The following is a 27,446-nucleotide window of genomic DNA, read 5'->3' as shown; positions in this document are numbered from 1 at the left end:
GGTGAATTTAACTCTCAGCTCTACAAGCTGTGCACTTGTACATAGACTGTCAGCTCACGTCCTTCAAGTTTCTTCTAGATGTCTAGTTGGTCGAAGGGTGTTTGACGTCTTCCATTTGTGTTTTGAAGGTATCCTAATTAGACTTTAACGTTGGTCTTGGACTGCTAATGTGTGAATGAATGTCTAACTAACGTTATAACACTAACTTGACATAGACATCTAACAATGTTAAGCGTTAGACTAGGCCTCAATCAATGCCTGATCAGTGGAGAAGGCGGTAATGCAGTGTAGGCCACTCAAGTCAAGTAGAGTTCCAGCTCATCTAGGCCCTACTAATTAACGTTAGTACTATTATTGTATTTTAAGGCTACAATGACTACTGTAATAATGTGTAACTTTCATCCCATCATCACGATCTGTATAATGTTATAAGGATGTGACAAGTGGCATGTTCATACTCGTAGGATGTACAAGTGGCATCTTCATTCATGTAGTTCATAAAACTTATTATACTCATCGATCGAGGCCTTAGGCTTAGCGCAACATGGCATTTGATTTTGATAGTTCACATTTGGCAGAACTAAGACATGTGCTTCCAAATACAAACAACAACATCATCAGTCAGGTCGTGCGTGTGTATAAATACTAACGTTATACAGCAGCTGCTGTACTTTACACTTTCTGTAGAAATGTAGGCCACGGAAATTGGTGCTTGTTCTGGGATAGATCTAACGTTTGAGACGTGAGTTCTTCTAGTTCATCGTATCGTATGCACAATCGATGCAATGCATGCAAAACTCTGCCATATTATGGGTGGATGTTGGGTTGTCATGACAACTGATCTGGGCCCTGTTTCATAAAACTTGTCATTATAAATCTCTAGTGACAAGTTGTCCAAGTTGTTATAAGCTACTGAAATCCTTGCATCTGATTGGCTAAGAGCAAATTTGTCAGATATGTGGCAGTTGTCACTGACACTGATACAGGTAACAAGTTTTATGAAACGGGACCCTGGTCCACCCCACCAATGACATACAACATCCCAGCAAGTACAATGATTTATTCAACATCCCATATTGTGTTATTATTGTATACATTGTATAGCAGAAAGGTGATCACCTCGTTCACTGTGAATAGGTGGGACCACCAGGGCCAAGGGACCTTGTATCTGACTAGATGGTCTAGCTGCGTTATTATCACGCAATGCCATGCTGTACTGCAGCTGCACTACCATGTAAGAATACTTAATGCATTATCTGGTATTGTGGTAAGATGGAATTGAGGGGAGATTTTAGTTTGAGCTGTCTGTCGCGACTGTTCAGGTCAGTTCTTGATCATGTGAAAAATACCTGTGTGTTGTTCTGCAGCGAGTTCAGGCTGATGCAAAATTCTGCATCATGGGATGAGCAATATGTTTGTATCAATATCCTGTGTATCTGTTTCACTGCTCGTGATATGTAAGGGAGGTAATATAAAATTATAAAATCCTAGAAAGTTAGAAATTTATAACAGCTGAGACTCTGCTGAAAAGCCACTACACTTGTTAAAATGCCCAATTCAGCGCAAGTCTCTGCTGAAAGTAGACAGAAATTACATATAGCTAAAAGTACAGTCATAAAAGATAAATTTTTCAGTATTGCGTATGAGATCCTTTATGTGACATTCGATCCAAGAGTGGCAGCTGAAGAAACAGCAGCAGCTACGAGGATGACTGAATGCCTGTCAGATATCCGACAATGGATGGTGAAGAACTTCATGAAACTCAGTGATGACAAGACTGAATGCCTCATCATTTCTTCTCCACAAATGAGAAACAAGATTGTCTCCATGGATTTTCAGGTCGGTGATGTGTCTGTCTCTCCTGCAGATAACGTCCGTAACCTGGGGGTCTATGAGGATGGATAGGCATGTTTCGCAGGTATGCCAGACTGCTTACTTCCAGCTTCGTAGCATCGCAGCTATTAGACCTCTGCTTACAAGGATAGCAGCAGAAAGCATCATTCATTCACTCATAACATCAAGACTGGATTTTTGTAACAGTCTCCTAGCTGGCCTTCCATCTGCAACCTTGAACAGACTTCAAGCAGTACAGAATGCAGCAGCACGCTTGCTCACCGGGCTGAGGAAGTATGATCACATTACCCCTGTCCTGGCTGAGCTGCATTGGCTTCCCATTAAGAACAGATTTGATTTCAAGATCTTACTTCTCACTTTTAAGGCCATTCATGGTCTGGCCCCAGGATACCTGTCTTCTCTAATTGAGCGACGGCAGCCTCGCCCTGGCCTTCGTTCATCTGGCCTCACTCTCCAGGTGCCCATCACACATCTCAAGGGATACGGAGACCGGGCGTTTTCCTCTATTGCTCCTCGCCTATGGAACTCCCTCCCATCTTTCCTCCGTGAAATTGACAAACTGGATCACTTCAAAGCCTCACTCAAGACTCACATTTTTCACCAGACATTTAATTGCTAACTCTTGGAGGAGTCTGCGCCTTTGAATGTTTCTGTGACAGATATATGGCGCCATACAAATGCTGTGGATCATCATCATCATCATCATCCTGAATGATATTATTGCAATACCAACTTACCAGTATACTCCTGGCCTGTGGTCAGAGGATACTATGGATTTGGCCTTGTCTTGCTACATCTACCGCAGACATTTTCTTGTGAGTGCTCTTCCGTTCCGCTCTACTGGCTGCAGTTCTTCATGGATCATCTTCAAATTTGGCATGAAGGTGCATTATGGTAAAACAAAGACGACTATCGTTTTTGGTGGTGGTGCCCTCGCTTTTTCCATCATTATAATACACAAAATTTTTCATTGCTGGGCTGTGTTTTTGTAACATTTTTTTAAATTCCTTTTTTTTTGGGGTCAATTTATATGAAAATTGTATCACCACAGGTAGTCAAATCTAGACACCTACAGGTATACCTACATTTGTAATGCTGCCCCTTCTGGTCCACCTTTTACAGGGTCAAAGGTCACCCTGATCAGGTCAAAATTTACAAAAATGGTTGTCAATTTATGCAATCGCTTGATTATTACTCAAGGGATTTTATTCAGACTTACTGGAAAGGAGATGTACGGGTAGTCATTCTACATGTAGGACACAAACAGTTTGTGGTGATGGCGCCCTCAGTGTTCTGACTTAGATACCATGGCACATGTCTTGTATGTGCTCTATCAGCCACAATATGTATCTTGTTGGATTTTATTCAAACTTGTATGTATGTAGGTTTTTGTGAGGATTCTAGATGATTGTAATAATAAACAATTTTTTTTTGGAAAAATGAGAAAAGACAGACACATGTATAAGAACACAAAAAAAACAAAAAAGGTAAATTATATCATTGTATCAACCTAAAAAAACACATCAATAAGTAGTTTACTCAAATGAAAATTACTTTGTACAAACAAATGAGACTTCAATCAATGAACTGATCTAGTGATGAACATTCTCCAATATCATTAGAGAGCTGATTCCAGAGCAGAGATATTGAAGAGATTGTTGACCATAATACAATTACATGTAGTTACCACATTTTTATTATTTTCATTTTTGGAGTTGCAAAATTTGCCACTGCTTGATATGAGAGTGACAGTGTTTACAACTGATACTCACTACAACTGCCATTCACATCATCACTTGTTGGTGTTTATGCTGGGACTCTTTGTTTGTTGATAGGACCATAATCTTACCTGAATGCAGGGCTGCACACTAACCCATTTTTCTACTGGTCCGACCTTTCTGTCAGACCAGTCGGTACCCAGTTTTTCCATTTTTTACTGGTCCATTCCTGAAAAAGTTACTGGTCCAACAGTGACCTTTACTGGTCAGGGACCGTTGGACCAGAGCCAGCGTGCAGCGTTGCTGAATGTTTTATGTTCAACACCACACTGGATTGCACAAAGTGTTGATGAAAAAATGTTACAGCTGTCTGTAAATACATGTGATGTATGTACAGAATAGCCCCCATTACCCCACCCCCCCCCCTCCCCCCTTCCCTGACACAGCCCTGGAATGCAGATTCCATGTACATACTATGTCGGTCATGCAAATTGGCAATGCTACGTTCTGCTGGATATTTCTTTGTTTACACATTACTGGTGGGTATTCCGCAGAGTAGGCATACTGCTCAGCTAATAACTGTTACCATTTACTCTACTTTTACTCGCTGTATTAAAGTTTGACTCATCAACATTCAGACCAACTAAACTTTTTAAATTATTGTATGAGCTTGTTCAAATATTCCTTTGCCATCCTACATTGTAGTTTCGTGGAACTTGTTACAAAGCAACTTATACTTTGATATATTATGTTCTGTTTCAAAGCAAAGAAGAGAATGTCCTCTGCGTGTACTGGTGCATTTGCTTGATATATATCATGCTCATTGTAGCCTTCTTGCTCCCGTTTCTTGATTCTTTTGTGACAGATAGCTGATTTGACAGGATGGACCAGCTGACAACCAGACAGAAAGTGGCCCTGGCAGTCGCTCTGCCCGTTTCTGTTGTCCTGCTGTACCTCCTCCTCAAGAAGAAGAAAGAAGATGGTCAGTGCACAGGGTGTTGGAATATGTGCAATTACCCTCTTGGAAAGTTTATTATTATTATTGGATTATTATAGGATTATTGACTAAAGCAAGGAAGGGTTCAAAGTTACAGTTGTAAGTGGGAGGGGGGGGGGTGTCATGGGGTAGTTGAAGATAATACATTGTACATCATTGGTCTGAATCTTTTGTCTGCTTCCTGCTTGAGATTATGATTATGATTATGATGATTGTTGCACTTTCCAAATTATGTACGTATGTTCCCATAGCATTAGGAAACATCATTAACATAAAGCAAATCCTAGGCAGAGAGAGTTGCAAAGTTAGTGTTTTGTTTTCACAAAAAGTCTTTGAGGACCTCAGACTCCCTGTGAAGCTTGCAAATTTTTGACATGTCGTAAGCCCGTAAGCAATTAATGGCTAAAATTGACTGTAATTCATGTGAACTCATGGTCATTCGTTCAAGCGTATGGCACAGTGTGCCTGCTTGATACCGTCTGCTGACTATTGCTAGTCACCTGGGGCAAACCACGAGGGGTCGGCATCATTCGCTTGTTTTCTTGTGTGGATGGGTTGGGGGACCACTTTAAAGGGTTGGCACCCTGCTCTTGGTGATGAATGGGATGTTTTACGTGCATGTGTTGTGGCTAACACACTCACGGGACCTCTATTTAATATCCTACAGTATCTGAGGGACAGAGTATTTTGCCTCTTACTAGAGGGGCGGAATGCTTACACACAACTTTGCTCCGTGAGACTCGGGACTTGAACCCGCTGCTCTTGGATGTGAAGGTAGACGCACTACCTACTGAGCCATATCCCCGCCCTTGCCTCCAAAGCACTGTAGCTGGATTGCAGGCGCACGCCACAACACCCGGCAAAACTCATGGTGAAATACCTCCTTTGCCATAAAGTGGGCCCAAGTTCACAGGTGCATCCAACCCTTCAACAGCATAAAGCCGAGACAGCTAAATCTGCTATGAATTTTAAGTGTCCCAGTTTTGCAGATATTTAAGCTCTTTCTTATTAAGACCATGAGATGTAAACAGTCTGATCCTTATTAATTTCTTTCTTATCCTCCCCAGATCCAGATGATGTACTTAAACCCTCGGGGAATCTTGCCACAGCCCAGAGGCAGACAATTGATATGAGTGTCCCCTGTTCTAAAGTTGGGTCTCTTATTGGAAGAGATGGGTGTAACATCCGCAAGGTAAGAGATGAAGACTATTCCATTGTGCGCATGGCAGATTTTCATTAGGGGGTGTGGGAGTGCACATAGGGTAACAACATTTTGCCATGTGCACGATTTGTGACCGTGCATCACAAACCCAACAAAAAGTTGCACACCCTGATTTAATGGGAGGACTCAAAATACATGTACATGTAGGTGAAACAGATCAGTTCAGTAAATCTTGAGGTTTTCTTTAAGAGCAATTCTTCTTTCACATTATCATGTTTGGGATCATAAAACGAATGGGGAATTGTGTTTTTGAGCAGTTTTTCTATAACTCTTTTTTATGCAGAATAGTGTAATTTGGTATGTCTTAGAGCCCCCTTTTCTTTTCTTAAAAATCCTTGACACAATCGTCACTTTCAACTATAATAACTTCAGAAAGAATGGTGCTCCTGCCTTTTAAAGTTTGCATTAGTCATGGGCAGAATGTGTTAATAGAGCATGCTCAGTTTCAGCGTCAGTTATAATTCCTTTACTGTATGTTGTTGCTGTGAAGGCGTTTTACACATAATCTTTTTTATTATTACTAAACTATTATTATTATTCCTGTGCATTGCACAGCTAGCATGGCTCGGTAAGATTAAGTGCTTGAATAGACCTTATACTTCGGAGCCTTTTTTTTTTTTCTCAGTACACACTTTTCCAGAGTGTGTGCTTTCTTTCCAATATTTAGATAGATTAGGAAAGCCAATTTTAATTGAGTTATACATCATTTTAAAGCTTAAAGTCTGCTCTTGCAGAGCCTGCCCTTAACTAAGAATCCTTGTCGAGCGACTTTTTGTTGGTTTTGTGATGCAGGGTCACATTAGCAGTGATGCCAAATCATTTGTTATAATCTACCCCTTACCCTACAGTATTTCTCAATTTCAGAACCTAGCCAGCAAAAGCTTAGAGCAGGGAAACTCTGGCTTTATTGAAAATAAACAATAGGCAGTGGGTGGTACATGATTAAAATAAAGAAATCAACCAATTTCTTTCAGATTAAGATTCAAGATCCTTAGTAATCTCTTTGAGCTGAATTTGCTGTACTTCAAGATGGAGGATTTAGGTAATCAAATGAGGGTAAACAGTATGAGGCTGAGAAATTTGTTAAAGGGGGAAAAAAAGTTTGTAAAGTTAGTCTGCCTTCTAGATGGTGCAGAGAGAGATAGAAGGAAAAAACAAAACAAAACACAGAACTTGTGCATTTTTGAGCTCGTTTGCATTATTGAGTGTGCCAATATCTATGTACAATGCACTATACATGGAATTACTTTGTGTATAAAATATTGCTGCACTGCTATATCTTTTACGTAACCATGTGACTTGGCATACAAAACTGTTCATCTGCAACTGGGTGAGATAATATTTTGTTGTGCCTTGCTGATCAATGATCCAGGTGACATAACTATGTCTTAACCTTGATGAAAGCGAACAAACCTCTTTTTCTTTTCCCCTTTCTTCTATCCTATCTCTACGCAAGTCATCCCTCCCTTCTATTTTTTATATCTATTGTGAATAAGGGCTGCAAGCAAATTAAGCTAGGCTTAAGTTGCAGTCCTTCTGTATTATTCAATGTATCACTGATACATTTTGTAACACATTGTTTTAAAGGGATCGTATAGTTTTGGTTGAGACCTAATTTCAGGTTTCTAACATTTTTTTGTGAGATAATGAGAAACCTCGTATGAAATATGAAAGAGCATGTAATTCTATGGGGAATTCAACGTTTATTTGATGAAAATTGGTTTTGAAATGGCTGAGATATCCAAAAAAGGGTGGTTCTAATAAAGTATGGGACCCACACTTTATTACGATCGCTTAGTTTTACTTTATTTTTGGATGTTTCAGTCATTCCAAACCGATTTTTTTTCAAGTAAACTTTGAATTCCTCTTAAAATGGTATGCTCTGTACTATATCATAAGTGTTTTCTTGGTACAGTGCACTCCCGTTACAACGAACACGGTTATAACGAAATTTCGTTATAACGAAGTAAATCTTCTGGTCCCAAAATTATCATCATTAAAGTCTATGGTACAAAATTCGCTTATAACGAACACGGTTATAGCGAAATTTCCGTTATAACGAAGTCTTTTCCGAGCGCCACAGGCAAAGAAAAACAAAAGAAATGTGCTCCGCTATAACGAAATGCGCATTGCTTTCGAAAATACGTAGCGGAACAAGCATTTATAGCGTCTCTGCATGGGTGAACGCTTCACACCACTGTGTGTTCGCTCCATGTGTCACGCACAGTTTCTGAGGGGAACTTGCGTTTATTATTGTAATACAGTTATCCAATCACATTTCACATAGCTTTCCAGTGTATGATGAGTCTTCAGCAAACAGAATATGATATATATATACGTGGATTCCTTGTTTTCGTTGTATATTGTATTTGTTCGGTTATAACGAAATTTCGTTGTAACGAAAGAAAACTGCCGGTCCCGAGCATTTCGTTATAACGGGAGTGCACTGTATCTCGCAAAAAGGTAAAAGCCCAATTCTCATCTCCACCAATACTGTACCATCCCTTTAACGAAGTGGGAACAAAATTACTTTGTAAACAACTAATATATACTGTATATGGTATCAACAATATGTGTGCACATGTACATATGTATGTGTTGTACTGTATTGGCATGAACAGGGATAATGCAGAAACCAATAAATCAACTCAAATCAAATCTATTCATTTTTTTTTCTATATTGAACAAAAAAGGACTTTTAATTGAAATATTTGTAAAAGTTTACTGTGGTAGAATACATGCCCACTTCTAGTCCTCCCATTATAGTGGGAGCCAGTCCACTTTACTGTTGTTGCTTAACCCTTGACAGTGTGTGCAATGCTTGAGGGTTTCCTCCACCAATTGGCACTCAAAGTACATACATAAGATATAATTTTACTGCAAGACTAAGTCTTGGACATGGTGATGCCTCAATTCTGATTTCAGTTCTCAATTCATTTCCTGCAATTTTTCCTCGCATACTTGTAGATCCAAGCAGAGAGCGGGGCTCAGGTGAAGTTCATGGATGAGACGAAGCGAGACGATGACGCCGATAGGCATCTCAGAATAAGTGGTAACCGTGACAGCATCCTCCTGGCAGAGAAACTCATTCAGGACTTCCTGGCATCCCAGCCCGAAATTATCTCCAAGATAATCCTGATTCCACAGCAAGCTGTCGGAAGAATCATAGGTAGGCATGGTGACAACATCAACGTTTGAAGATGCAAACTTACAAGTTTTGTTTTGTTTTGTTTTTTTTTTTTGCTCGCCCCATTCAGGTTAGTCTTTTGTGTGTAACAAAAGAGTTTGTGAGCCCATGATCAGCGCACGCTCTATTCATACCTTGCACCCAATGGATACTTCCATTGTTCGATGGCACATGTAGTTGACCATCGAAAGGGATTACGTGTACGATTGTAGCACTTGACTGCTTTCGCTCCCGTGGATTACTAATCTGTCCGTTCTGTTTCAACCTGCACATAGAATCTAGTTTGGAGGTATTGAAAGTGCTCAGACAATTGTGGAAGGAACGGGTTAAGAAACAGAAAGCATGTAGATTAATCTTAATAATATTAGTATGCACTTATGTCATATTGCATTGCCAGTTTGTCCAGGTGTTCAACAAAATGTCCACAAAGTCTTGAGTAGAGCCAATCGATCAATCTGTGCCACTTTTTGTTGAAGGTCGTCAAGGTGCCAACATCAGGAAGATCCAGAACAGCAGTGGGGCGCGGGTGAAGATCGACAGGATGGCAGAGGACACCACCCAGCCAGAGGTCACAAGGTCATGCTACATCAGGGGCTCCAAGCTGCAGGTGGACACTGCAGAGGTCAGTCTTGTACATCCATGGTCTAGTAGTCCCCATCAAGAGAGAAAAAAGAAAGTTAAGAAGTGAATGTGAGGAAGGGAGAGGAAGGATGGGGAGGGGATGTCTTGACCAGAAAGGAAAATATTTGCTAGTCATGATGATTGCTCTATAGAACTAGAATTCGTAGTCGTGAAAATGCGTTGGCAGTTTATGTTGATTAACCAATTACATAAATTTACCACTCTATGTGAGCAATGTGTGTAGAATAATCTATTATTGAATCTCTTTCTCCCATCTCGCAAGTGGTCACATGATGAATTTGTGCATTAGGCAAGTCAAGCAATTACTGTAGTTATCATCATATGGTGCCATATCATTTTATAGCCAAAGTAGCAAAAAAAATGTGATATGCTTTTAATTTTGCTGTGTCTCTTTTGCAGGTAGATCAATACTAAAGCAATAAAGTTACACTTTATGCACTTGTCAATTGTAGTCCCGGCCCCTGGGTACCAGGATGGCTGGGACTTGCAACCAAGTTGGGTGGGGATTTCAGCATTTTTTTCGCCCGGCTGGGTCGGGAATAGACCGGGCTTTGTCGGGGGAAATCCACTCAATTTGCCCTGGTGGGTCGGGGATATACCGGGGTGTTGTCGGGGGAAATTCAATTATTTTGGCCCGGTGGGTCGGGAATGGACCAGGATTTGTCGGGGGAGATTTACTTATTTTGCCCCGGTGGGTAGGGAATAAACCGGGGCTTGTCGGGGGAAATTCGCTCCAACCAAATGGCAGGGATTTAGGGCGGGAATTTTGGCTGGGATTGTGCCGGATTTTGCTTGAGAGTTGACCGTGCATCGCGTTATTTGTACCATTTCCAGTACGACGGTAATGTGACCGTAAAAATTTCGCTTGACTAGCAATTCCCCGCTATTGAGGACTCGGTAACATTGCCCAAAAGTCGCGTAAACGCATGAATCATGTAAAAAGATCGAGCCTTGCGCGAAACATGCGCGATTTGCGCATTTCATTTGTAATAATTGTCTGACGTGGAACCTTCATATTGTCCGCCGGTGTGCGCCGGATCGGCGCTTTACGCGATCCATGTGGGCTCGGTCACACTGCCCAAAAGTCGCGTTTAAATCGCATAAATCATGTAAGAAATTTGGTTTTGCATGCTTGTCCGTCGAGAATTTGACCATTTTTGCTGATTTACGCAATGAAAATCACAGATAAATTGCGCATGAACTACGGAAAGATCACGCAAAAATCGCTAATATAGCGCCAATTATAGGCTACGTGAGTTGTTGTGATTCATCGATCAGTATTTCATAAGTATTACATGCGCTTATTTGTGTGTTCTGTTTAATACGCCAATGTTTTTTTGTCAGTGATTTTCAGTGATACGTACGCTGGTGTTACAAGCGCGAAACATGCATCATTATTTATGTCTGCTAATCGTTAGTGGAAAGTCGTCGGTGTACGCGATAGCGGCAAAATTTTCGCGAACAATTGCTGATATTCCACGCATAATTCGCGCGTTGTTCGCGTAAGAACCACGCACACTATGCCAAAATTACATAAAACAGCGCAATACTGCGTATACTTTGATGCGAAGCAGAGTTTTGAGCTGCTCAAAACCCGGAATCGCGTAAAGCGCCGATCCGACGCACATCGGCTGACTAACTACGAATGTTCCATGTCAGACAACTCATGAAATGCGCAAATCGCGTAAAAGGCGTGAATATTTGATTCATGCGTTTACGCGACTTTTGGGCAATGTGACAGGGCCTCAAAGACTCAAAACTCGAAATTCGGCTTTGCGTAAAAGTTTACGCAGTATTGCGCTGTTTATGTAATTTTTGCGTAGTTTGCGTTGTTCTTACGTGAACAATGCGCGAAATATGCATGGAATATCAGTGATCGTTTACGAAAATGTTGCCGCTATCAAGTTCATAATGTGCGAATCATGCGCGATTCATACGCAATTCATTGGTGATAAAGCGCAGATTATGCATGATTTTCCGTGGACCTCAGTCGTCGCGCACAACCACAAATTCGCCCTATTTGGGGCCTTTGAGTGCTTATATGCTGAAAGTGCGTGGTTTAGTGATTTTTGAGTGATATTTCCGTAGTTCTTGTGCAATTCATCGGTGATTTTCATTGCGTAAATCAGCAAAAATTCTCAATGGACAAGCACGCACAATCAAATTTCTTGTGTGATTCATGCGTTTATGCGACTTTTGGGCAGTGTGACAGGGCCTTGAGGGTCGGGAATTGGCCGGGGATTTCTATGCAAATATGCCCAGCTTGTCGGGGACTTGGCCGGGGATTTCTGCACAAATATTGCCCGGACTGTCGGGGAATTGGCCGGGGATTTCTACTTCAATTTTGCCCGGTCTACCGGGGACTTAGGGGGGGGGGGGGATTTCTGTGAAAATTTTGCCCGACCTGTCGGAGACTTGGCGGGTGGTGTAACATCCGAAAATTGAAAGTGGGATGCAAGTCCCGGCCATCCCCGGGTACCCAGGGGCCGGGACTACAATTGACAAGTACATTACACATTTCAGTGCTGTCTTTAGTGTGAGTACATGAGTAGTGTGAATTAAAGTACATGATGCCCCTTTGCTCTCTTAATATGCAGTATATGATCAGAGAGGAAATAGCCGAGGTAGAAGATTATAACCAGAGGTTGGCTGAAGCCGCCGCCAAGAGAAAACAGAGACCCACAGGAAAGCCTTCCAAGCAGAGTGTGGCCGTTCAGGGCCCTGAGGAAGCTGCGCCCGAAACAGCCGCCCCACCAACAGAAGAACCCTTGGAAGAAGCAGGTATAAAGCAAGCAAGTCAGAGCACGCATCCAAGGTGGTGACCACAAAACAAGAGCCGGGAAAAAGTCTGTGCATCTGTGCCAATATTCTTCAGGATATTGATCGTGACATTTCTGAAAGGACCAGAAAATTGGGCGATGATGTTCATAATGTAAACATGTATAGTTGGCTGTACAGTTCTGTTGAATCTAGCACACCATAAATGTGGAGTAGACTATGTGTATGTCACAGACCAGAGAGAACTGAGGTATTTGTTACCTGTCAATCAAACAAATGAGAGATATTGTATGCCTTTAACAGTTTAAACTGCACCTCAGATCACTCGCCAGTTCATTTATGCCATAATGCTGTCATTTGAACAGTGAAATAATGACAGCTAATCATGGCAGAAATGTGTCAAGCAGGGCTGCTAAGTCTACCTGGTGTTGAGGGAGAGTCCCTGAAAAATTAATCTCTTCTTGCCCTGACAAGAAAGTAGCAGCTTCCCTGAAAAGAAAATGATTTGCACCTTTCTCTTGGGAGCCATGTAAAACGCAAGTATCTCCCTGGTTACCCTCTAAAATTTGGTTATGTGAATATTGGCAGCCCTCAAAAGGCAATGCTTATGGAGCATTTCCCAATTTTGTCATGGATTGTAAGTGCACCTCCTGTATACACCTCATGTATCCAGTAGCGGAGACCCTCTGGAATCGGGAGGAGACGTCTGTGGTGGAGCCGCCTAAGGGCAAAGACTTCTTCACGGTCTACATGTCAGCAGTGGAGCACCCAGGCCACTTCTGGCTGCAGATGGTGAACAGCAAGGCGCAGCAGCTGGACCTTCTCCAAGACAACATGACCGAGTTCTACAACAAGCCCGAAACACAAGAGGTAAGGACGGTTGACCTTTACCAAATGAAACTGCACAGCTCAAACCCACAAAAAAAGTTTTGTAGGCCAAAATGAATTCCCACTTTTCTACGTAGTTTAAAAGAGTAGGCTGATGGTATGTAAGCTGTTAGAATAGACCATCCTAACCCATTCAAAAAGTGATTGAAATACTAAGAGAGTTCAGAGGTGCAGTTTTGTAGGAAAGGGAGAAAAGAGGATTTAACCCTAACCAGGCCGGGCTTTTTGGCCTGTTCTTTTTTTTTGGGTTGAGCTGGGTGATTACAAATCATCAAATGCTGTTGACGGACTTACGTATGGATGCAGCTTGAAGAACAAATCCCATTGCCCGGCAGCACATATAAAAGTTGGAGCTAGTACAGATCGATCTGCGGAGTACACGTGTAGGTATCCTGCATTTGAATCCTGCCGGGAACATCTTCAGATATGGTGTTTCACCTGGTGTGTCTCTGTAGATCCAGGTGTAAACATGATCAACCCTTGTGAATATGTGTTCATTGTATACATAATGGCTAAGCATTTGTGTACATCTACTGGCCATTTTCACAACTGCATGACCACTTTTAGTTGTTTTTTGTTTGTTTTATCCATCCATTTTGCAGTCAAAATATTTATGAAATTTGAGTTGTCCCAAGTGAACGTGCACAATATGCCATTGCTTCAAGTTTTTGTTATGTACACCACTTACGTGTGCCAGTAAATGTCAACATTTTCCAAGGATTGCTTGCAGACTCAGAGGAATAAACCCCCCCTCAAAAAAAAGAAAGAAGAAGAATCTCTCTCTTTCTCTCTTTCTCTCTCTCTCTATATATGTTCACTTCTGTAGGGCTTCCCTCTAATGAGAGGTTGGACACATGGACTTGCTTGAACAGCTGATTTTTTTTTTTTTTTTTTTTTTTTTTTAAACAGCAGGCTTTCTTTATTAACTGAGAAAAACAAAATTTTGTAATGTAACTTTCTAACCAGTAAATCCTCCTATTGACATCAGAGATATCTAGGAAGGAAGCTTTAAAGTTCTCCTGGCATAGGTCTGGAGTCTGTGATGAGTGGTTGAATGACTAGTGATGTGCGTAGGAGAAAGCCCAAGGTTTTTGTCGAGGCCACCATAGGTGAGGGGAGACTACCATCACCTGTGGCGTCTATCCATCCGTTGTCCGTCCGTCGTCCGTCCATAACGCTACAAAAACTTGAATAACTCTCTACTGAGGACTTCAATTTCAATCAAACTTGGAGGGAAGAGTGGTTATACAAAGTTACACATTTTACCTAACATGAAGGTCACCTCAAGGTCAAAGGTCACAGGCAGGGGTCAACAAACTTTTAGGGCCCAATGTGTCAGTGTTTACGGCGTGTTTCGATTATGGCTCATAACTTTTGATGTATATGTCCGTTTGTGACCAAACTTGGCTGGTAGATGTCCCTTTGGTAGTTGTAGTTCATCACGAGGTCAAAGGTCACAGACAGGGTCAACAAACTTTTAGGGCCCAATGTTCAGTTGTTACGGCACGTTTAGATTATGGCTCATAACTTTTGATCCATATGTCCTGGGTGATTACAAATCATCAAATGCTGTTGACAGACACACGTATGGATGCTGCTTAAAGAACAAATCCCATTGCCCGGCAGCACATATAAAAGTTGGAGCTAGTACAGATCGATCTGCGGAGTACACGTGTAGGTATCCCGCATTTGAATCCTGCCGGGAACATCTTCAGATGTGGTGTTTCACCTGGTGTGTCTCTGTAGATCCAGGTGTAAACATGATCAACCCTTGTAAATATGAGTTCATTGTATACATAATGGCTAAGCATTTGTGTAGATCTACTGGCCATTTTCACAACTGCATACCACTTTTAGTTGGTTTTTATGCCTCCGCAACGAAGTGGCCGGAGGCATTATGTTTTCGGGTCGTCCGTCCGTCCGTCCGTCCGTCCGTCCGTCCGTCCGTCCGTCCGTCCGTCCGTCCGTACGTCCGTACGTCCGTACGTCCGTCTGTCCCGTTTTGTTTTTGTTGATATCTCAAGAACCGTGTGGTGGTTTTACATCAAACTTGGTATGAGGGTATATCCTTGGGGGATAATACTTTGTGTGGATTTTAGGGTCACAGGGTCAAAGGTCAAAGGTCACAGGTTATTTTGTGAAAAAAAAAATGAAATTTCATGTTTTTCTCCATATCTCGCAAATGGTTCAAGGTATCTTCATGGAACTTAGTATATATGCTTGTACCGATGGGCAGTGATTATCTAGGGAAGTTGGGGGTCATGGGTCAAAGGTCAGGGGGTCAAAGGTCGAGGTCAACTCCTCAAAATATCACTACTTTCCTTAAAATGCAATATGCCTGAAAGTTTTTTTTTTTTAAACTTGATGTATGGCATGTATTACCCAATCTATATTTTGGGGGAAGTTTCTTGCCTAAAGGTCAAAGGTCAAAAGGTAAAAGGTCAAGTGAAAGTGCTAAATTGCACTTTTTCTTCCATATCTCGAAAGTAACTCAAGGTATCATCATGAAACTTACATATTTATGCATGTTCAACCTAACAGTGATTCTCTTTGGAACTGTGAGGTCAAAGGTCAAAGACCAGGTTTAGATAATGCTATTTTCCCATTTGATACTGAAATTATACTTTTTCTCAATATCTTGAAAATTACTCAATGCATAAACTTATAAAAGGGTCAAAAGTCAAGTAAAAATCATCAATTCCCCAAATACCTGCACTCTTACATTTTAATCATTCATCCAATTGAACCTAGTTCTAGGAAAGTGAACATTCAGCACATTTGTGTCAAACCTGTCATTTTAATATTTTGCCAATTGTGTGAAACTGTCATCACACATTGTCAAGACATTGTACTATAGACCTATTAGGAGAACCATGCATTATGGCGGAGGCATATTAGTAGCCGTAGCGATATATCTAGTTTTTTGTTATATCCATCCATTTTGCAGTCAAATATTTATGAAATTTGAGTTGTCCCATGTGAATGTGCACAATATGCCATTGCTTCAAGTTTTTGTTATGTACACCACTTACGTGTGCCAGTAAATGTCATCATTTTCCAAGGATTGCTTGCAGACTCAGAGGAATAACCCCCCCCCTCAAAAAAAAAGAAGAAAAATCTCTCTCTATATATAAATATATATATATATCGTCGCTTGGGTGACAAGACCTTGTATCTGCAATTTTGGTGAAAATGACTTTTTTTCATTAATGGTCAAATAATCGGTTAAGAGATGTCCTGTCCAAAGCCTAACTGTCTTACCCCAAAAATGAAGCCACCATGGCATGTCCAAGGAAAGGCTATCCCATTCGCTATAGTGCTTTGGCCGCCATGTTTTTTGGCTCTCCTGAACATTTGACATTTTGTAGATACGAGGTCTTGTCGCCCCAGCGACAATATATATGTTCACTTCTGTAGGGCTTCCCTCTAATGGTAGGTTGGACACATGGACTTGCTTGAACAGCTGATTTTTTTTTTTTTTTTCTAACAGTGTTCAGGCTTAGACTGAGAAGAAACGAAATTTTGTAATGTAATTTTCTAACCGGTAAATCCTCCTATTGACATCAGAGATGTCTAGAAAGGAAGCTTTAAAGTTCTCCTGACGTAGGTCTGGAGTCTGTGATGAGTGGTTTAATGATTAGTGATGTGCATAGGACATAGCCCAAGGTTTTTGTCGAGCCCAGCGGCTGTGAGGGGAGACTACTGTAAAGTGATCGCCTGCGGCGTCTGTCCATCCGTCGTTCGTCCGTCCGTAACGCTACAAAAACTTGAATAACTCTCTACTGAGGACTTCAATTTCAATCAAACTTGGAGGGAAGAGTGGTTATACAAAGTTACACATTTTACCAAACATGAAGGTCACCTCAAGGTCAAAGGTCACAGGCAGGGGTCGGTGAACTGTAGGGCCCAATGTTAAGTTTTTATGGCATGTTTCGATTATGGCTCATAACTTTTGATGTATATGTCCGTTTGTGACCAAACTTGGCTGGTAAATGTCCCTTTGGGAGTTGAAGGTCACCACAAGGTCAAAGGTCATAGGCGGGGTCAATGAACTTCTGGGAGTTAGAAAAACATTGATTTCTTCTACCCGAATGGGCGAAACACATTTTTGTACTTGCCTTGTGTTTCAAATTAACCTGTTGAGGACGGGCTGATTTTGCTACAATGCACATATCCCACAGACTCTTGCCCCAGTATGCTCGGGACTTATCTTCAGCAGGTTAAATTCTATGATTTAAGAACCACATGCTGATCACAAACATCTTTCTCTTAAACTTATGTTGCTTTTTTTCTATTATGATTGCTGAAAATGATAAGGTAGTGTAGGCCTGAGATGGTTGTCTTTAAGTTCCGTAATCTTCAATTCTATTTTGCATGGGAACTGATGTTACTCTGTACATGTGTCCCTCAGTGTCAGGATGACAGGAAGGTGTAATTTTTTATTTTTTTTTCAACTCAGAAGAAATACTGAATTATATGGAATTCTCTCTACATTTTTGACATGGGGTTTTGTGCCGGAAGTTTAGTTGAAGAGAGGTACAGGTGTGTACCTTTTTTTCCTCCATTTTTTTTGAGATAATTTTTTTTCATTTGTTGACCTGTGACTTGAAGAATGCATGATGGTCATAGTAGCTCAGAACATACTGGGCATTTTCTTTCACTCTCCTATTTGAATCTAGAAGATGGCTTTATCCCACTCACATTGGATATATGTGACACGCTATAAACAAAAGGATCCGAAAGTCGGGGGAGGTCAATTTTCGGAAAATAATACATTGTATGGCATTATTCCCTTACTCTTCCACATTCATTTTGTATATAACACAACTCATAAAAGCACTAGGATGCCTAGATATCGATGATTTTATTAGAACATGCAAAGTGGTTTAGGAAATCAGCATTTCGAGAAAACGGCCTTATAAGTTTTCCTTCTGAAGGTACAATTTGTAACATGACCAAGGGGAGGCAAGACAGTTTTCACCTCTTGACACGAGAAGGTATGCTCCTAGCAACCTGTTCGATGTTCATTCGAGCATAGCGCCAGCGGTCTACGCATGACCAATCAGTAACCAGGATGCCACGCACTGACCAATGAGATCAGTTCCTCATTGCTATAATGCTGGGGGCAAAATGATTGTGTGGCCCTAAATCCAAATTCTCGGATATGTTTCTGTTTCCTTGAAAGTCAGAAAATCATGGCCCTCAAAAATGCTAATTTCTTCACTTTCCTTTGATCATTTAGCTTTGAACTTCGGGCAGATGATAGACGAAACATTAGACTATATGCCAAAAACAGTTTTGACCGATTTTGATGATAAATCTGACTTCAAACTAAATTTTCTTGGCTTAGCCCTCAGCGACTTTCAGATCCTTTTATTGTGGGGAGTCACATATCGTCTTCTGATCATGGGTTCCACTGCTATATCTGCGGATGGAATAAGCAAGATGTAGAGAAAAAGGGTGTGGTTACAAAAGGATCCATCCGTAGGATGTGAAGATGGGTCTTAGACAATCTTTTGATTGTTTTATTGTTTAGTAGAATCAAAAGATCGAGCGCTTTGGTAGTGTATTGGAATTCATGGATGTTTCTTTTCCTTCAGTGCAATAACAAGTTGTTTCATTTGTACCTGCTCCCTCCAATTAAGTTTCATATATATAGGAATTCACTATGAAACATTCATTATTTGTCACTAGGTAAAGCAAGCCTTCAAGCTTTGTGGTTATAGTAATATTTTGTGAACAGAGCATGCCTTAAACGTCCATACAGAAGCTGGTGATTCCACATTAACCCTAACTAGGCTGGGGGGGGGGGGGGCTCCGAGGCCCCCCTCGACGTTCCGTGCGATGTATCGCAATCGCAAAAAGCTATCGTCGCGACGTTTCATGACTTTTCATGCCGCGAATCATTTTTTACAGTACATAATAATATGTGACCCGCTACAACAAAATGATCCTAAAGTCGGGCGAGGTTGATTATTTGAAATTTGCATCATATAATCCCCTAATCTTTCTGCTTTAAATTGATATATATCACATTTTATAAAAATAATCGGCTGCGGAGATATCGATGTTTAAAAGCATGTCGAGACGTCTGGAAAATCACTGTTTCGAGAAAAGTGCCCTAAAAAGTCTTCCTTTCGACGCAATCGCGATCAAGGGACACGCAAGTCAGTTTTCACCTCTGGACAATAAAAGGTAAGCCCTAGCAACCCCCGAAGAGTTCATTCAAGCACATCAGCGTCGGCGGTCTCCTCACCAATCAATCAGTGACCAGGGTGTGAGAAGCGGCTGAGCATAGCGCACCCCGCCTGCACGCACCAGTCGACTGGGCAGTGTGCGAGCTTCACGCTTTGGTTAGCAGCAAGCAGCAAACTGACCAATGAGATCACACTGGTCGTTGTTAGGGGCGGAACCTCTCTGTGGCGCTCAATCCAAATTTTCGAACCAGTTTCTGCTTCGTTGAAACGACAAAAAACATGGCTCAGAAAAACGCTATTTTTTGGTCTTCCCTTTGATCATTTTGCTTCAAAATTTCGACAGATGATAGAAGACATGTTAGACTCCAATAATATATCAACATCAGAAAATCGTAAGTTTTGACCAATTTTTAATGCTCTGACTTCAAACACGATTTTCACGGCTTCGACCGTGCGCGACTTTAGGACCTTTTTGTCGTAGCGGGTCACATATTATTATTAGAGAGGAGGAAATCATCACCCACCTTATTTGCTGAGCTAGTATTTTTGTCTCCATCTCCACGCAGTCATTTGCCGTTAATGCTGTGAGGGCGGGCGACATTATTGCTTCCCCTTTTGCCCACGATCAGTCCTGGTACCGGGCCAGGGTCCTAGGCCTGCTGGAGAACGACATGGTTGATGTGTACTACGTGGACTTCGGTGACTGTGCTGCTGTGGCCAGATCTGATGTGTGCTTGCTGAGGTAATAACATTGTAACATAACCCACAATTCTGTTTGAGTGTAGTGCCAGCGCCCACACCATACCAAATGCAGGCCAATCATGCCTCTCTCTCCCTTTCATATGGTGTACGTACTAGATTAACTATTTTTTTTTTTCATTCATGAACTACATGAAGTCATTCCATAAATGTGACCCGTCACATCAAGAGCAGCCACAAGTCAGATTCTTTGAATTTTCTTTTAACCTGTTCCATTCGCAATTCTCTGAGTGCCTTTAATGCCCCCAAACGAGATTCTTTTCGCCCGTCGACAGAGAGGCACACAGGTTGGTAACCCAGCTGTGTGAAGGCAGTCAAGCGGTTCATTGTGTCCCCCTTTCTACGGTCAACTACATGTGCCCGTTAACAATGGAAATATCGATCGGGTGCGAGGTATGAATAGAGCGTGCGCTGATGAGCTCTCAGAATCTTTTGTTCTACACGAAACCAGGTACCTGAATGAGGTGACCGGGGTCAGCGAACCCGCATTTCTAACTGATCTCAGCCTTGATCATTATGTACATGTTCGTATGAGTTTACAGCAGAACAAGCGAAAAACTAAATCAGGAAAAGGTACATAATACTGTAAAACCCCCTTTTTTATACCCCCGCCAAACGAAGTTTGAAGGGGGTATATAGGAATCAGCGGACGGTCGGTCGGGCGGTCGGTCGGGCGGTCGGGCGGTCGGGCGGTCGGGCGGTCGGGCGGTCGGTCGGGCGGTCGGTCCGTTGCAAATCTTGCGTCGCGAACTACTTCCTCAGTTTTCAACCGATTCCCATAAAACTTGGCACAGATGTGTGCCTTGGGTTGTAGATGTGCAAGACGTATTTTTTTACAGTACCCAAAAGTACGTTGCCATGGTAACGGCATATTATGGGCAAAAATGGGTACAAATCTTGCGTCGCGAACTACTTCCTCAGTTTTCAACCGATTCCCATTAAACTTGGCACAGATGTGTGCCTTGGGTTGTAGATGTGCAAGACGTATTTTTTGACAGTACCCAAAAGTACGTTGCCATGGTAACGGCATATTATGGGCAAAAATGGGTACAAATCTTGCGTCGCGAACTCCTCCCACAGTTTTTGATCAATTTTTATGAAATTGGGTACAGATGTTCATCTGAATATGTTAATGTGCAAGACACATATTTCCGTAGTGGCAAAAAGTGCGTTGCCATGGTAACGGCATGTTATTGGTAAAATATAGGGCAAAATGCTTCATGGCAAAACTGCTTCATCAGTGTTCTTCCAATTCTCATGGAATTCATATTGAATGTTTGTCTTAGGATATAGGTCAGCATGACACATTTCTTGACAATAACAAAAAGTATGTTGCCATGGTAACAGCTCACATATTATGAGCCAAAATGATGGAAAATTTTGTGTTGCAAACTACTTCCTCAGTTTTTGCCCAATTTCCATGAAACTTGGTACAGACGTGTGCCTTTGGTTGTAGATGTGCAAGACGCATGTTTCGACAGTACCCGAAAGTACGTTGCCATGGTAACGGCATATTAATGGCAGAAGATCAAGGAAAGATCTTGCGGATTTAACTACTTCCTCAGTTTTTTGACCAAAGCTTATCAAATGTTGTTTTGACCAAAGCTTATGAAATGTTGTTTGACGGGGGTATAACCAGTCGCTGTAGCGACATTTCTAGTTTTAAACAGCAGGAGAACAAATCCTGATAGAATAAACTCTGATCTTTTTATCAAACCCACTTTTCTGAGCATTTTAACACAAAGAAACATGAATTTACGATGTAGGTCACTGAAGCAGGCACCCTTGTCTTCATTTTGGGAACCATATCAGTTGCTACCACGTTAACCTGGTAAACCAGGTTCCCCTTAGGAACGGGTTAACAAGATATTTAGTTACGCCAGTCTCTAAGAAGCTTTAATATGATGTATGATCCATTAAAAGACACACTTTCTATCCTGAGATATTTCAAATCAAATGCGGAAAACATGGGAATTTTGTGACAACAAAATACAGAGAAAATCGCCATTAACGTTTGCTCATTGTTTATTTTTTGTTGCAAGATTGTCCGCCATACAGTAAGGAAAATATTGCACATATATAATGTCCTTTAATAGCAATGATAACTTCCATTGAACCTTTTCTTCTGAAAATTCACACGATGCATCACAATATGTGACCGTGCGCCACAAAACAAACATAAAGTCGCATCCCTTGATTTTACATGAGGGTTCAAAAAAAGGTGAAATGAGTCAACCGAGTCAATCTTGAGTTTTTCATGTTTTCTGAAAGAGCTATCCTTCTTCTACATTATGCTTCAATTTGGAAATCAGAACATAAATAAGAAAGTGTTTTTTAAGGAGTTTTTGTACAACCCTTTTTGGGAGAGAGTAGAAGGATCTGGTACCAGGTATGTTTTAGATGCCCCTTTTCATTTCTTGAAATCCCTAGCAAACTCTTCAATTTCAAGTCTGATAACTTTTAACTCTTAATGTGCCAGGCCCAAAACCCCTAACGTGCCAGAGGTTTTTACCTAATGCCAGAACGTTTCGAAACTGGACTGACAATGAAATTTAAAATTGCCATATCTCTGAAACTATTGACTGTTTTGAATTGAGTTCTACACAACATATATCAAGAAATGTTTGTTCTTTCGTGTCATGTAGTCAGTTTGCCATAATATCTATCTGAACCTGCAATATTGCAGAAATAATTCATACATTAAAAAATTTTGAGAAATTTTTTTGTAGTATGGAAAAAAAGAGTCAGCCGTGTTTTTCTTCAAAAGAACGCCCCCTTCACTCTGTGAGAAAATTTTAGAGCAACATCTCCTCTTTCAAATGATAACAAAATTGCCTTCTAAAATTGTATGATTCCAAAGATACTAGCATTTTATTTTGTCTTAGCGATTTTTCTTTCTGCCTCAGTAATTCATTCCCAAATCTGAGTCCTTTATTCCCAGATCCTGTATTTGAAACTAAAGTAACTGTCCCGGGCCCTGGAAGAGTGTCTTTTGTCCACTTGAGAAGGATAAGCCTACTAATCCTTCTTTTGTCCAAGCGGACCGCCAGTGGGTACTCTATTGAAATCTGCAGGTCTTTGTTCGCGCGCAATTCCTATGCTAGCATGGGGCCGATTAGTAACGTTCACCAAAACAAACGGATGAAAGACTTGACTGTCGAACGAAAGCTGACCCTCTTTGAGGGACAAAATGAAAGCAGCTTCCCGCAGGACAGCATCCAAGCGGAACAATGCGACTGGAACCGCATCTATACACGCAGATTCAATAGCATACACACGTGTGGTTTACCAATGAGACTTTTGATCCATACACATCTCGCAGAGGGTGCGCTCGCCACGGATTTTCCCGACGCGAAAGAAATACATCTGGCTGAAAAATCATGTATTTACTCAAAATTTTCCATTGTAAGCATGGTCATATTTTAACCCGTTCCATACTGAATTCTTCAATCCCCATAGACTTAACACACAAGTAACCAGGTACCCGTAGGGAGCGGGTTAAGTCGAAACGATGACTATGCTAATCAGCTACCACTACATATCATTGGCATTTTCTTGGTGTAACACATTACGGTACCACAAGAACTTAAATGATCAATGTGTTTTCTTTCCAGTATTTAGATGGGTTAGGGGAGTCCATCTGAATTGAATTATACATCATTTCAAAGCTTAAAGTCTGCTCTTTCAGAATCTGCCCTTAAACTAAAAATCCATGTGTGGCGACTTTTTGTTGGTTTTGTGATGCAGGGTCACATATACTTTTGTAACACTTCGAACTCATAAAACCTGATAAAGATTGAAGTAGGTTTTCTGTCTTAATTACTGTAAAAGTGGATATTTTCGCGCGACTAATTTTTCGCACTTGGCCGGCTGAGAAGAGTTTCGCGTGTTTTTAAATCCGCGGAATCAAGACATCACGCACAGGACCGTATAGCAAGCTAAAATATTCACGTGCTTTTATTCTCGCGCTAGTTTCTGGTTGCGCGAAATGCGCGAAAATATCAACACCACGAAAATTTCCACTTTTACAGTAGCGTTGGAAAAAAAAGGGCTTCTCAAGCGGTTTTATACGGCACATGTTGTTTGCTTGCAAGGCTGTGACTCGGTCTAAAGTGCACTGATACAATGCAGGCCCAGGGGTACAACAGAGGCTGCATTCATTTGAAAAGCACAGAAGCTGTGCCATTCAGAACTATTGGCCAAGCGAGTTGGGGGGCACCCACCTGTGAATCAACGCTAAGGACCACAACCGATGGGTTGTGGTCCTGCTGTCCTTCAATTGACAAATGTTACGTATGATCATCCAACTGTGGTTTGTTTGTTTGTTCTTGTTAAGTCGAAGTATTTGAAGGTCTTTTCAAACCTACAATAAATGATCAAAAAGGATTTATAGGTGTTAGTCTCCTTGGGAAGATTAATCCTGTATTATAGTGATTTGAATGCTGCCTTCTCTTCCTCAATCCTGCAAAACATGAAGCCATATGAAAAGATGAAGAGTCGATCATGAAGCTGTAGTTTCAGTACTGGGTCAAGTACGAGTTGTGCCAAAATATCTAAGAGCTCTTAAAAAACAAAGATCCCCCGGCTGATGTGATGGCTCTTGACTTCTGTTGGTGTGTCTGATGACCACTTGAAGCAGTACAACTCGCCAGTTTATAACAATTAGGCGTGAACTCTTTGGTCAAACTGCTGTATTCTAGAGTGACGACCTTTACATGGTATCATGCATAAACCTGAAGCAATTCATCATAACAGCTGTCGGCGGATCAGTGGCTTTGCGACCTTTTGGGTTCCAGTTCCACATGAAAGGAAAATCTAAGAGGAGACTGCACAAAGAAATGTAATGCATTGCCTGCATTGTCTGGATTCATTAGAATGTTGTAGAAAATGGGTTTAAATGAAATGTGGAATGAAGAAATAGATACAAACACCAGATTTTAAAGCTCCATGCACTTTAATTCTTGCCCCCACCTATGAAACCTTAACACTCACTCACTCTACCCCTTTATTCCTTAATCCTTGTTTTTGTTTTGCCTTTTTTATTTCTTTGTTTTTGTAGAGGGGATTTCTTGAGTCTTCCATTTCAAGCAGTGGAGTTCTCTCTAGCTGGTGTGCAGCCCATAGGTAAGGTTTTGACGAGGATGGCAGTTCTTAGACTACTATTAACTACACCTGTCTTGTAACAAAAACAACTGGGGCTTAGCCCTGTGGTTATTTGCAGAAACATTCACTGTAAAGCTGTTAATATTTATGCGAAGATTTAATTGTCACAAATTTTCCGAATCACTGTTGGACTGCAAATTTATCAACATGCGAAAGCATTGCCACCTGATCTTGATGGCATAATTTGGCGGAGTGAAAAGACAGGCATTGGTGCCTCGATGTCAAATCGCAAAGCAACGCAAAGCTTGCAAAAATGTCTGTGACCTCATTCGAGAAAATGCCTGTATGTGAAAATAGCAGCTTCTACAGTATTGAGGGTAATGTGAATCAAAGATCCATGGGATGAATGTATGGCTACACTTGATGTTATGGGTGGGAGTTATGGTGGTGATTATCAAAATTTTATTTCAGTGTCTTGGTGGTGGTGGCAGCAGAGGTGGAAGAGGAGGAGGAGGAGGAGGAGGAAGAAGGAAGAAGGAAGGAAGGAGGGGGAGGAGGGGATGGGGTGATGAATTTGAATACAGGATTTATTGGTATAATATAACTTCAGACAAATATTTTGCAAAACAAAACTACAGGTATGTAGTGTGACTGATTGGTGAAGAAAACACTGCAGTGTGTGTGTGCCATTTGGTGAACAAAGCACAGCAAGGGCTAACTGTAGACTCTACCCACGTCCAATTCATCGTCTGTGCTTGCAGGTGACCAGTGGTCCGAGGATGCAATCACACACTTTGAAACGCTGACCTCTGTCGCCCAGTGGAAGCCACTGATGGCCAAGATCATTGATTACCAAAGCTCAGATGAAGGGACGATACCGTGCGTGGATCTCTTCGACTGCACAGGAGATAATGTGAGTGGTGCGGGGTGATGACTCCCTGCGACATTAGACCAAGAAACGAAAGGATGACGTGATGAATTCTTTGTGCTGTAGCCAGAATGCCAAATTCAGGAATTTACAGGCATTTCCTCGAGGGCACTACTAAATTTGCTCTGCCGCCCTATACACTGGTAACAAGGCACTTGTGCCTATGGTGTTGATGTTGATATCCCATGTTGAGTCTGCCAGACAGATGAAGAGCATAGCACAAAGTACTCAGCCCTAGGAGACCCCATTGCAGAGGCAGGGTGGGCAATTTGTCTGACTGTTACTTGTCTTCAGAATAAAGCTTCGTTCAGCCAGGACGTTGCACATGAACTGCACGATTATGACCTTCTCTCACTGTTTACAGTGATGATAATTATGATAGTGATGTGAGAGTTTTTAATACTGATGATGATGAAGTTTAAGTATTAACCCGTTGGGGACGATCCCGAGTATACTCAGGCAAGCGTCTATGGGAAATGCGTGCTGTAGCAAAATCAAACTGTCCTCAACGGGTAAAATGCCAGTAAGGATGTGATGCTGGTCATGGCATAACAATACAGTAACTGTATGTACTCACCAAGATCTTTCCTTGATCTTGATCTCTCTGACAGGATATCAACATTGCCAAGCAGCTGAAGTACAGGGGCTTTGCCAAGTGGAGCACACCCAGAGGACACCAGGACTCACAGGAGGCTAATTCTGCAAACGCCACTGTGTCTCCGCATGAGGGGACCCAAGCTAGTGGCGGCTCCAATGCTTCAGCCGCGGCGCACAGGTTATGATGACTGGCCCAATCAATATGTGAGCTGCAAGACTCTTGCATGAACCAAAGCTTTAAAGCAGGTCTGTCGATTGTGCCTCCATGCGTGTGTTGGAGGACGTACGTCATGTGCAATGTGGTAACAGTGTTCCATTCATCTCAGCTGAAGAGACTACATTTTGTTTAAGTGTCATCTGTATGTTAACAATCAGAACAAACATGCTACCACCTCTTCATAGTGTTGCATGGTAAAGCAATCATGATCTACCTTTTCGTGTGAACAGGGCTAGAAGCTTGGAATCCAGATGCAACTTGACTGACATTAAAGGATACACATCTAAAAGGGGCATAATATAAAGTCAAGAACTTTGTGGATCCTTCAAAGTTATCTTTTGTGATTATGGTGCACAAAA

General features: G+C 41.5%; 1 protein-coding gene across 1 annotated transcript; it reads left to right on the top strand.

Annotated features, from left to right (window-relative positions):
• LOC139720889 (tudor and KH domain-containing protein-like) lies at positions 1 to 27,446 on the top strand. The gene is made up of 11 exons (XM_071632219.1): positions 1 to 128; positions 4,438 to 4,554; positions 5,643 to 5,761; positions 8,759 to 8,960; positions 9,455 to 9,600; positions 12,218 to 12,364; positions 13,080 to 13,268; positions 20,050 to 20,225; positions 25,302 to 25,366; positions 26,107 to 26,258; positions 26,885 to 27,446. Exons 2-11 carry the CDS (start codon positions 4,455 to 4,457, stop codon positions 27,053 to 27,055), a joined length of 1,467 nt encoding a protein of 488 aa, XP_071488320.1. The 5' UTR covers positions 1 to 128; positions 4,438 to 4,454; the 3' UTR covers positions 27,056 to 27,446.

The sequence above is a fragment of the Diadema antillarum genome, unplaced genomic scaffold, assembly GCF_040938485.1.
Source record: "Diadema antillarum isolate AM-2024a unplaced genomic scaffold, OU_Dant_1.0 scf00000134, whole genome shotgun sequence".
Taxonomy (NCBI): domain Eukaryota; kingdom Metazoa; phylum Echinodermata; class Echinoidea; order Diadematoida; family Diadematidae; genus Diadema; species Diadema antillarum.
This window is presented reverse-complemented; position numbering and strand designations above follow the sequence as displayed.

Coding starts and splice junctions, on each gene's coding strand:
- LOC139720889 (XM_071632219.1), top strand. CDS start 4,455: ATGGACCAGCTGACAACCAGACAGAAAGTGGCCCTGGCAGTCGCTCTG. Junction 5,762..8,758: donor ATGGGTGTAACATCCGCAAG/GTAAGAGATGAA, acceptor GCATACTTGTAG/ATCCAAGCAGAGAGCGGGGC. Junction 12,365..13,079: donor AGGAAGCTGCGCCCGAAACA/GCCGCCCCACCA, acceptor CCAGTAGCGGAG/ACCCTCTGGAATCGGGAGGA.